The 12,158-nt window shown below is 55.2% G+C and overlaps 1 protein-coding gene across 41 annotated transcripts in view; it reads left to right on the forward strand.

The window, feature by feature from the left end:
* NCOR2 (nuclear receptor corepressor 2) overlaps positions 1–12,158 on the forward strand; it is a 210,645-nt gene that overhangs the window by 137,146 nt on the left and 61,341 nt on the right. For 25 of the 41 annotated variants that reach the window (XM_049101966.1, XM_049101977.1, XM_049101982.1 and 22 more), the window contains 4 exons: positions 4,024–4,178; positions 5,539–5,711; positions 7,827–7,889; positions 9,274–9,318. In XM_049101966.1, the coding sequence (XP_048957923.1) occupies positions 4,024–4,178; positions 5,539–5,711; positions 7,827–7,889; positions 9,274–9,318 (436 nt within the window). The remainder of the gene's footprint in view (positions 1–4,023; positions 4,179–5,538; positions 5,712–7,826; positions 7,890–9,273; positions 9,319–12,158) is intronic. The other 16 variants (XM_049101969.1, XM_049101970.1, XM_049101995.1 and 13 more) reach the window with 3 other exon arrangements.

Below are 12,158 nucleotides of genomic sequence, written 5' to 3' on the forward strand. Positions count from 1 at the left end.
CCTCCGTGTGGTCCAAGAACTAGCAGCATAGCCTCTCCAGGAAGCTACCTAGAAATGCAGAGGCTCGGACCCACCCCAGACACGCTGAATTTGCATTTTCCCACTATCCCCGGCTGATTTGTGTACAGTTTAGATTGAGCAGCGCTGGTCTGGAGCAGGGGTGGACAAGGTATGGCTTCGCAGGCCAAATCTGGCCCACTGCCTCTTTTGTAAATAAAGTTTTATTGGCACACAGCTATGCCTTTTTGTTTGCATTTTAGTTGCTTTCAAGTTACAAACCATGTAGCATCAAGTAGTTGCAATAGAAACCAGTGGACCTGTGGCCATAAGGTATTAACTACGTGGCTCTTACGGAAAAAGTCGGTTGGCTCCTTGTCTAAAGCACTATTTCTCACGCTTGGCTGCCCATTAGACTAACCTGGGGATTTGTGATTGGTGTGGGTGTGGCCTGGGCATCAGGACTTCCAGAGATTCCCAGGTGACCCATATGTGCTGCTTTTGGGCCGTGGGAACGTGGGCTCTGAACTGCTTCTGAAAGCCAGCAAGTGCGATTCCACAGCCATGGATGGCCTGAGGTCCAGACGTGGAACGGGAGTGGGTGTTCATCCTCGCTCATTTAACAGTCCTCTTGTTTGCTGCTCTAGACCATTGAAGGCTTTTGGAGACTAACCTGGCTGTGGAGGGCCTTTGAGTTGGGACCTCAACTCACCCCATAAGTGTGGAGTGAATAGAGCACCCCTAAGTCAGCCCGTTGACCTTCTGCAGGCAATAGGAGGCCAGGCAGATGATTGTTACTATGCCTGCCGAGTCTCACCCACTGGAAAATGTGTTTAAGGCCAGGATGGACCTGGGATTCCTCCCTTTCACCCCCTGCAGTGGTGCCATTCAGCTTTGGGTGCTGAGACACCTCTCCTAAGGGAGATGGTGGTCAGGTCACACGAAACCATGAGCCCATCTGGGGGCTCTGTGCCATGGCTCCATGGTGGCCTCAGAGGTGCTGCGCTAGCAGGTATTGGCTGCACGTCCCTGCCTCCCTGACCCCTGCTTAGGGCTTGGTAATGTGTCCGGGTATGGGCAGCGGTGCCTGGTTCTGGGATTATAAGCCTGAGTGGGAAGTGGTGGGAACCATGACCAGGCTCTAATGCTGATAGGGACTTCTGGGCCTCCCCACAAGGTGGGTCCAGAGCACTGGCTGGGGGCTGGTAGAGGGGTGAGGGGCACACCAGGGTGGTTGGAGATGGCAGGAGAGGGGGTCAGGTATGGCTGGGGTTAACTCAGGCCTAGGTTGCAATCCTGGCACTCCTCTTTACGAGGTTTGTCACTTGCCTTTTCTGTGCCTCACTTTATTCTTCTGTAAAATGGGAGAATGAAGGGGTTAGTATAGGAGGTGATAGAAGGACATGTGTGTGGCACTTTGAGCTATTTTTGTTATTTGTGCTGTGATGTGGTTGATGATACAGGGGTAGGGGAGATTACATTACAGGCTGGTCTGGGCTCAGGTGGAGGCTCGAGGAGTCTTGAATGGGGGACAAGGTGGGCTGGGCAGGAAGGGACAAGGATGCCTAAAGACCACTCCACCAAGGCTGTAGATCCTGGTCAGAGACTCCAAATGGGGCTTTGGGGATAATGGGACCATGCCCGCCTTCCCTGGGCCATCACCTTTCCTCCCCCGAGACCATAAGGCTTTGCTTCTCTGCAGGATGTGGACAGGGGTCACTGCCCTTTCTGTCTGAGGTTGGCTAAGAGCATTAAGCAGGATAGTGGTGGCAAGGTGCTTGTTGTGGTGCCAGGGACAGGGCGCCTCCATGGAGCCCCAGTCACCACCACTCTTGGTTTTTCATCTCCATCACTATCCTCAGGACCTCATAGGGCCAGGAGCTAGTTGATAGCTCCATGATGGGCGTATAGTAAGCCCTTGGGAAACGCAGGCATCTCCCTAGCGAGGCTTCTGCAGGATTCTGAGGCAGGAGGGCCACAGGAAGGCATGTAGCTGGGTGCTGGCTGGGGTACAGACATCCCTGGGATTCTGCCCCTGTTAGGAGGCGCTGGTGCAGGGCCAGGCCTCAGTGGTGGGGAGCCACAGCTCCTGGCCGTGCTGGGATGGACAGTGGCCTCTGTGGAGGAGGAGACCTTAGTGGGCTTTGAGGACCCACCGGCCTAGATCCAGGGGATGATAGATGCCTCCTGGAGGGTGGCCCAGAGTTGGGCCCACATGACCATTGGGAGCAACAGCAAGAAAAGGTTCGGAGTGAGGCTGCCACCCAGGTGGGGGTCTGGGTGTGGATTCAGCTGAAGGCTGTGTTGGGAGATGCCAAGCTTCTTGCGGTTGGAAAGCCCCTGCCCTGCCCAGACCCTGGTGTCAGATTACCAGGTGTTGTAGAAGTCAGCAAATCAGACAGGTGGAGACAGTAGTCACGCTGGTGGCCCATAGGGCAGGGAACTGCTCCCCAGTCAGCCACAGTATCTGTCCTGCCCTGGAGCCAGGTCCCTGACCCGGGCTCACCAGGAGAGTGTGTAGAGGGCCTGCTGTGTTGGAACAAACCGGGAAACCTCTGTCCCTGCTTCTGCCTGCTGGGATGGACAGCTCCAGAAGAGACTTTGCCTTTTGGGTGTGAGAGGTAGCCATAGCTCCTAGGCTGTGGAAAATTTATGCTTTAGTGTTTGGGGGGGTGCTGGCGGTGGCGAGGGACAGGCTAGTTAAGGGACACCGGGCCAGCCACCAGAAATTGGTAGCAACATGGTGGGTGGGGGAGAGGCTGTTCTGAGTCTAGCTGTTATGCTCCCTTGCCTCCTCTTAAAGAGTAGAGGAGGTTCTTGGAGAGAGGGAGGCAGACCCAAACCAGGCGGTCTCAGGGTGGCTGCTGCTACAGCTTCAAAGAACATGGGGTTCCCTGCAGACCTGTGCTCTGGGCCCCAGCATCCACAGGATGCCCCTGCCGGCCCGTGCTCTGCTGCTTCCTAAATTCCAGCTGCACCAGAAGGTTTAGAGAGGGGGTCGCAGGCTGAGGCAGCCTGTGTGTTCCTGATGGGGAGGAAAGATACAGAGAGGGAGTGAAACCCCGCCTGCCCCCACTTTCTCCATCTGCTTGGGTTTCTTTCTTCTTGTTTGAGAATTGGTATGACCATACCCCTACCACACACTTGAAAGGCTTTTCAGTGGGTTTGTTTTCATTTCACTTGTATCATTGGCTTGGAAAGATGGTCTGGATTGGCAGTTGCCTGTAGAGAGGACTTTGGGTGGCTGAGGGGATCCGTGTGTGCTTTAAAAGAAATCGGGTAGGGCAGAAAGGAAGTTCTTCCCCAGGCAACCTCTGGGGAAGGAGGGAGCTGCCTTTACTTCCTCCCCTGTCCTGCCAGGTTCGGCAGCCCAGTGTGACGGGGCATATGAAATCATATGGGAGGGAGGAGGCTGGTTTGCTGTGAGCCCCTTTGATCTTCCCTTAAAGTAGAGGCTCGCTTCCCCTTGACGTGAGGAGATGGAGCCACTGCTGCAAGAGTGACTCCTCGACATGGCAGCAAGCACCAGGATACTGCTCCACCTGCCCATTTTACAGATGTGGTGACAAGCAGGCCTGAGCTTCGTCAGGGATGTGTCCCCAGGTCCCCTGGTGCTTACGTGCTCTGGCCATGCTGTTGATAGCGTCAGTCCCCCTTTAACACTCTCACCAGACACCAGATCCTTGAGGGTTCTCTCATTTCGGCCTCTTGGCCCCTGGCTGAGGTTGAGGCGTGCTGAATAGAGCACAGAGAGGTCAAGACCCTCATCTAGGGTCACACAGCCACCCAGTGGAGGAGGTGTGAGTTGAGTTCAGGCTTCTGATCTCTGCTCGTCGCCCCGGGTTCCTGCCTCCCAGATCCCAGGGGCTGCAGGACCCCCAGCCATTGCAAAGGCCTCTCCCTGGCCTAGCAGTGGGGCCTGCTGCTGACTTGGTCTGTCTCCCCTCCTCTGCCAGCTCCCTCAGCTCAGGTGTGGAGACTCACTTACTCACTGTTCTTCCTCCCCCACCCTGCCCTGGGACCCAGCAGCAGCAACAGCAACAGCAGCAGCAGCAGCAGCAGCAGCAGCAGCAGATGCCCCGGAGCAGCCAGGAGGAGAAGGAGGAGAAGGAGAAGGACAAGGAGGCCGAGAAGGAGGAGGAGAAGCCCGATGTGGAGAACGACAAGGAGGAGCTGAACAAGTAAGGTGGCCCGGCCACACGGCTGCCCAGCTGGAGCCTAGCCTGCCTCCCATGAGGGAACAAGGTGGTCTGCACCCCGCTGGAGGCCAGGCCCCCTGGGGCCGACTCTGCAGAGGCGCTGGAGGACAGCGGTTTGGCATAGGCGGATTGCCTGCTGGCAAGGGAGGCTTCTTTGGCTCCAGCTGAACCTGACAGCCCCCCTTCCAGAAGCCTGCCTGGCCCCCTCCTCTCGCCTCCCAGCTGCCCTCTCCTCCTCAAACCCTCCAGAGACCTCAGAGACTGATAGCTCATTTGAGCTCTACTCCTGAGCTAATAAATCTAGGCGATGACTTTGGAGCTCTTTGCCTGCTCGTCTCCTCCCCTTCCTCCGCCAAGCCTCCCGAGATGCCAGGCGGGGGAAGGGGGATCAGAGGGGCTGGCTGGAGGATTAGGTATGCAGGCGGGCACTGCCCTCACCTTTTTAGAATTATCGCTGTCAGCATGAGTTCTTGCAGATCAAGGCATAGCCTCCTGTGCCTGCCAGGGGCGGGTGCCGAGCACAGCCAGCTGGAGATTCACGCCAGAGAGGGGGGCGGGCACGGCTGAGTGCCAGATACCTGGGATAGGCTCAGGAATGTGGCTTCAGAGAACATCTGGCTTCGTTACCCCCTGTCTCCCAGACGTCCAGGGAGGGCCTTCAGGAAGATGAATGGGAGGCGGCCCCACAGTAAACCCTTCTGAGTTGGCTTCCGAGAAAGCCCCAGCCGTGGATACGGATACGGAGATCTCATGCACCCCCACACACCTGGCTCAGCTGCAGAAGCCCAGCAGGAGACTTCCCTTTTGTGAATGCTGCAAGGCATGGTGGCCCTCAATAATACTGCAAGCAAAGCTGGTGCCATTTCTAGAGCCCCAGTGAGCATCTCTGCTTTGAGAAGTGTAGTGGACTTGTGGGTTGTACCTGCCTACCCCCACGCAGGTAATCCAGTAGTCTTGCAGGCAGATGGCAGAGTGCATCTCTGTTTTGGTGTGTAAGGTGGTCTTGTAGAGAGCCACTGGTCTGTGCACATCCATCCAGTTAACTACCAGCTCCCAGCCCTGGTTTGGAGAATATAAAGCTGTGGTAGCTGTTAGCTCACAGGTCCGTTTGGACAAACACAGCAATGCCGCAGAGAGCTGGTAGCCACAGCCTCTCTTCTGGTGAAGAAGGCTTGCAAATTGCTGCCCTCTAGCCCTTACCCTGAGCTTTCCTGGCTCCTAGCCTCTCAGTAGTACAAAACCCCTGGCAGCCAGCACACATCGAACTAAAGAAAAGCAGGCCTCTTGCAACTGTCACTTGCTGGTTCAGGTGAAGCCATCCCTATCTCCCTCTGGCCTTTAGGGAGAAGACGGATGACACCTCTGGGGAGGACAATGATGAGAAGGAAGCAGTGGCCTCCAAAGGCCGCAAAACTGCCAACAGCCAGGGAAGACGCAAAGGACGTATCACCCGCTCCATGGCCAATGAGGCCAACAGTGAGGAGGCCATCACCCCGCAACAGAGCGCTGAGCTGGGTGAGTTTCAGGCCAGGGAGGACGGGTGGGTTCCAAACCGCAGCTTTGGCTTCTGAACTCACTGCATGGGGCAGGACCTGGGGCAAGCTCCTGGACTTCCTTGTGTGTTGGGGTCCTCATCTACACTGCTTGCTGTATGTGGGGGAGAACCTATGATGGTGCGTCAGCTCTAGTTACCCCAGAACTCAGAACTGGGAGGGTTCACATAAAAATCCAGATTACTGGTTTGGGTTCTGTTTTTTAATCAGAAAATCTGGCCACTCTTGGCCCCCATTTCCACTGAATAGCCACCACTACTGTTTAGAAGGACCTGGGCACAGACTGTACCCCCCTGCCCTGCCCTAGCCCCATAGGCCCCTGAGTCTGCACTCACTTCTGTGGACCTCAGTTTCTCTGCTCCTCCAGGTACTCTGAACCTCACCACCCCCACCTCAACTTGTTGAGGGTGTGTGGGGAGAAATGGATTGAATAGCAGTTCTCAAGTTCAGCCACAGGGGGGCAGCCAACATGTGTCTCTCCTCTCCATACTATGTTGGCTGTTGGTGGGGGCTGGCCTTCCCACCTCTGTGGGAGCCCCCATCCAGGGCGCTGATGGCTCAGGTAGAGGCCCAGCCACCAGGATACCTTCCTAGGGTAGGAACTGATGGAGATGATGTTTTGTTCTCATGGATGCTCCCTACCCCACACACAGGGTCCGTGCCAGACACCTGTCCCTTCTTCCCATGGGAGATAATTTGTACCCATTTCATAGATGGGCTGTTTAAGGCTTAGAGAAAGGATGTTGCCTCCATAGTCATGGGGTTAGCTGGGATTCAAACTCAGCCCCATTGGCCACAGGTTTCATATGACTCCTGTAGGTTTTTGCTGGCTACCCCCTGGTGCCTAGAGGCCAATGGCCATTGCAGTTAGTGGTGGGCCAAACTCATAGGAAGCTCCTCTCAGGCCCCAGGCTGATGTTGGAGCTAGTCTACCGGGTGGAAAGTACCACCCTGGTCCCTCCGATAGACTATTCCAACATGCCCACCCCAAGCTGAGACTTCATAGCTTCCCTCTGAGGATCCCGTTGCAAAAGAAGGGGAAAGTTGGTGAGCTCTCACAAAAATGTCATGCCGTGGCAGCAGGGAGTGGGGGAGGCTGCCCTGGCTGAGGGTGGGGTGCCCTTCTTGGCTTGAGCTGCTCTTTCTCATTCCCTCTTGCTGGGACTTCCTACACTGGTCAGCCAGCCTCTGTTGGCTGGCTCTGGGCCTGGTGCTGTTCCCGACACTGAGTCCATGTGGCTGGCCTCTCATGTCTGCCCCCTTCATGAGGTCTTTTTTTTTTCTTTTTCTTTTTTTAAGATTTTTATTTATTTATTCATGAGAGACAGAGAGAGAGAGAGGCAGAGACAGAGGCAGAGGGAGAAGCAGGCTCCCTGTGGGGACCCTGATGTGGGACTCAATCCCAGGACCCCAGGATCACGACCTGAGCCAAAGGTAGACATTCAACCACTGAGCTACCCTGGCACCCCTCCCTTCATGAAGTCTTAAGCAATTTATAGGGAGAGACCTGGGCTCATATCTGGGGGACCTTGGAGGAGAGACCCCAAAACTGCCACAGTAGAGGCCTGGCCAATTCTATGTGATGTCAAGGGCCGCCATGTCGCTTCTAAAGCTTCATCCTTACACAGGGGGACTTTGGGGAGAATATGGCAGTTGTCCTGTAAAGCGGCATTGTCAATGAGTGACCTTACAAGCCCCAGGGGACAATTGGCCATGTCTGGAACCATTTTTAACTGTCACAGTTGGAGTGAGGACTCCTGGCATCTAGTGGGTTAAAACAGGGATTAACAGCAGAGAATCACTGGTATCAGCAAGTCCATGCTCTGATGAGACCCCTGCCCACCCAAAGCTCATGTCCCTGGTCCCCCTGACCTTTATGCAGTCACCATGCTCTCAGGTGGGTTACCCCCTTCTCAACCAGGTGCATGCAGAGATAGCTCTCATAGTCCAGGGCCTGGGCCATCTCAGTTTCCTTTCCTGTAAAATGGGCTGATTATATCACCCCCACACTAGCGGGCTGTCTGTGAGCTGGACCACCCCTTGGGCTGCTGCCAATGCACCTTGTCTTCCTTTTCAGCTTCAATGGAAATGAATGAGAGTTCTCGCTGGACTGAAGAAGAAATGGAGACAGCCAAGAAAGGTGAGGGTTCTCTGAGGGCTCTGACCAGTTTCAATTGGCATCCAAGTGCTGGGGAGGATGTGGCACATTGGGCCTTGAACCAGGTGCTATGGTGCCATCTGGAGGGGTATGCTCTGCTTTTGGGCTGTTCTCAGGTTGGTCTCTCTTCCTTGGCCAATAGCTTCTTTGTCAGACTCCACATTGTGTCCCTAGGGTGACATCGAGGCACAGCTCAGAAATGGTACAGCTCGTGCTGTGCCGGCGAGTCAGTGGATAGCTTCTGTGCCTTCCAGGGTCAGCACATTGTGGCCCTGTAGATATTGGTGGCAGCACACTTGGGCGTCTTGGAGAGGAGGTACAGAGAGCTTGGTGGCAGCCACCACGATGGGGTCACCGAGGCAGGGCTGGAGGCGGCTGGTGGCCATGTGCAGTAGCGCTGACCTCATGTCCCCCCTTAGAAGCCAGCCATGTGTTCCTTGAAGCCAGAACAGCAGGGTCCTTCACTTCCTGCTTCAGCGACCTATCTACCTCTGTTTCCCATCTGTGAATTGGGAGGGGCATCAGGGTTGGCCATGAGGAAGCAGAGATAACAAGCACTGAGGGTCCTGAGGGTGCGTCCCACATTGCCAGGACTGCGTCCCTGTGGATTCCCCTTGTCTCTGGACCGATCCCTCCTTTGCTTGTGCCCAGCACTGACAGGAAGGTTGAGGATAGGTGGAGCCTGACCCTCTGTTTACCTGACTGCTCTATTTACTCTGATTGCAGCGCCCAGAGTGGCTCTTGTTTCCATCCCATTTCACAGAGGAGGAAGTGAGGAGTGAGGCCCAGGATGGCCCAGGTCCAGGAGCTGGTGCATGGAGGGGTGGGGAGCAAGCCTGGGCCTCCGGGTTATGACTCACAGAGGGAACAAATGACCTTTCTCGTGAGGGCCCTAGGTGCACAAGGGCAGTGGTGTGAGGACTGTAGCCTCTGAGCCAGGATGTACCTGGGCTGGCTGCCCTGCCCTGCCTCCACTGTCCACCCTAGGAAGGGGATGCTCAGTGGCTTGGGTGCTCTTCCCTGGGGCTTCAGCAGCTGACCAGGAGCAACCCCAGACCTGAGCAGGCCATATCCTCCCAGTTGCTGTCTGGGCGCTCCTCCCCCTGCCCTCCCGAGGCCCCAGCCCCCTCTTCTGAACTCCCTGCCTTCAGTTGAGGCAGACCCTCAGCAGCACTCAGGAGAGGAGCTGCCCTGCCTCTTCGCCTAGGCCAAGGCCCTGGAACGTGAGAGATTTCCAGCACATCAGAGCAGTACACCTGGTGCCTAGGTGTCGTCTTTACCTGCAGGGTGCCGGGGTGCTGGTTAGCCCCCTGGGTGGGGGGGGGGGCACACTGTTGTTTTTCTCTGTCCACTTTGTGGTTTCCAGGATGGATCACACCATTGGGTGCAAAGGAGGCCTCACTGACATTGTGTGAGTTTTTTTCACTGTCTTATGTAACTTTGGTAAATACGTATAACATAAGATTTACTGTTTTGACTATTTAAAAGTGTGTAGTTCAGTGGCATTAAGTATATTCACAGTATTGTGCAACTGTCACCTCTGTCTAGTTCCAGAACGTTTTATCACCCCAGACGGAAACCCCGTACCCACAAGCAGTCACACCCAGCCCCCAAGGCCTGCCAGCCTCTGGCAGCCACTAATCTGCTTTCCGTCTCTGTGGATTTGCCTTCAGGACTTTCACATGAATGGAATCCTGCAGTACGTGCCCGTCTGTGTCTGGCTTCTCTCACTCAGCATTGTGTTTTCGAAGTTCATCAGTGTTGTAGCATGCAGGCTTCATTCCTTGTATGGCCAAGCTCTGTTCCACCGTGGGGATGGACTACATCCCCCTGATGTGTTCATTCATCCATTGGTCAACGGTCATGGTGGTTTCCACCTCTTGGCTATTATGAACAGAGCTGCCAGGAACATTTGTATAGGATTATTTATTAACCACACGTGAGATCCCTGTGTCTCAGCCATTGGCAGCGATGTTGGCCAGCACCCCCCCCCCACCCCACACACACACACACACACACACACACACACACCCCAACCCATTGGGGCAGTGAGGGGCTCCATGTGCACACCCCAGGACTGCCAGCCTGTATTCCCACAGCCCCTCATCCCCCACAGAGTGTCTTCTGTTGTCTCGGCGGCTCCATCCCTGGCTCCCTTCTTGTTGCCTGGGAACCGAGAGTTGGCCAAGTTGGCTGCTGTCCTCTCCCTCTGGGAAGGGCAGATCTGGGGAATGGGAGGTCGGCAGGGATGACTCACTAGCTGAGACAGGAGTGCGCCCCACTGTCTCAAGGTTGGGTCCTTACAGCGGCAGTGAGCTCATCCTGGGTCCTGCCTACAGAGACGGCAGTGCGAGAACCCCCTGGGGACTGTGCACGGCCAAGGCCCTGCTCAGTGACATTTGTAATAATTCGATGAGCACCAGCGTGCTCGACTGCCGTGAATTACAGCAATCTGGACAATTACTGCTCAGGGTGGCTGCTAATGGCTTTGTGTTCCAGGTGGCGGGAGGGGGCAGGGCGGGAGGCAGGTGCTAGTAGCCCCGGTGACTTTTCTCCACCATGGGCAGAGGTGGGGAGGTCAGGAATGCTCTGGAGCCCCCTATCCGGCCCCCAGAAAACCCAGGAAGGGACTAAAAAAGCAGCTATGCTTCAGGCAGATGGCATGCACTCATCCTGCTGGCCATCCCTCCCATCGACCCAGTGCTTCACCCTTTGTGGGGGGTACCCAGAGATGAGCCAGACTGAAGTACCCCAGGAGACATCTAGCAGCCTGGCCTTGAAGGTTGAGCAGCAGAGAGAAACCAAGCCTTTTAGCTCCATGACCTCAGGCTAGTCCATCAACCTCTCTGTGTCTCTTTCTTCATCAGTACTGTAAGAATTAGAGTATCACCCACCATGGGAGTTTCCTGGAGCTTCCCCTAACCACATACAAACAGAGGGGCTTAGAAACGGCAGCAGGGTGCTCTCTCCCAGCTCTGGAGGTGGGAGGACTGAAGTCAAGGTGTGGGCAGAGCGGTGTTCCCACTGGGGGCTCTGGGAGGGCACCCACCTGGCTACTCTAGCCTCCAGGGATGTGGTCCCTGGCGTTCCATGGCTCGTGGGTACACGGCCCCCTCCTCTGCCTCTGTCTTCATGTGGCTGTCTTCCCTCTGTGTGTCTGTGTCCAAATCCCCCTCTCCTTACAACGACCCACCTTAACCCGGGTGTTCTCATCTCAATTTGCTCATATCCGTAAACAGTCTTTTTCTCAATAAGGTTACTTTTATAGGTGGCAGATGAACATGAAATTTGGAGGGAACACAGTTCAATCTGGTAAAGCCGCCATTGGGGTTCTGTGGAAAAAACAAAACAGCAACAGAAGAGCTTAGGTCAGTCATGTGTCAGGCATATTGAGGTCCCCATCACCATTTATAACACTAACCAGTTCCTCAGCCATGTGACCCTGGCCTGGCCTTTCCCTGTCTTGGCCTTGTTTCACCCTCCTCTGGCATGTGACCAGGATGCCATCCCACAGGGGCATCATAAAAGGGGGGAGGCGTGAACCATAAACGTACAGCATACAGTAGGCACTCAGAAGTGGTAGGCCCCACAGTTCAATACCAAAACTCTGGAGCCTTTCTTGCTGTGTCCAAGTCATGGCTCTGCCCCTAAAGGGGTATGTGACCCCAAGCAAGTGTCTGCCTTTTCAGGGCTTTGGCTCCTTATGTGCATGTGGGGGAAGTGGGCTGAAGGTAAGTGACGTGCTGAGCTCATGTAACCTGATGCTTGGAGGAGTTTCAATGAGGCCAGAGATGGTCCCCTCCGAGGCAGAGGCCCGGGACTGGCACCCAGAGCACAGATAATCAGTAACCCTACTGGGTGTTCCTCAGGTCGCATCATCCCTACCAACCTCATGAGGCAGATGCTCCATTATTAGTTCCTTTATTCAGATTTGGAAACCAAGGCTTAGAGAGGTTAAATGAGCTGTCCTGGGTCACACAGCTGTCAGTTGGTGGATTCGAACTCAGGTACTCTAGTTACAGAGTGGGAATGGGGCTGGTGTGAGGTTTGAATGAGTTAGCCTTGGCTACTATCAGATAATGAGGGGCACCTAGGTGGCTCAAGTTGGTTAAGTGTCCAACTCTTGATTTCTGCTTAGCTCATGATCTCAGGGTCATGGGATCGAGTCCCATGTTGAGCTCCCTGCTCAGCAGGGAGTCTGCTTGAGTTTCTCTCTCTCCCTCCCCCTCCCCTGCTCACGTGTACGTGATT

The sequence above is a fragment of the Canis lupus genome, chromosome 26 (assembly GCF_003254725.2).
Source record: "Canis lupus dingo isolate Sandy chromosome 26, ASM325472v2, whole genome shotgun sequence".
Lineage (NCBI taxonomy): Eukaryota > Metazoa > Chordata > Mammalia > Carnivora > Canidae > Canis > Canis lupus.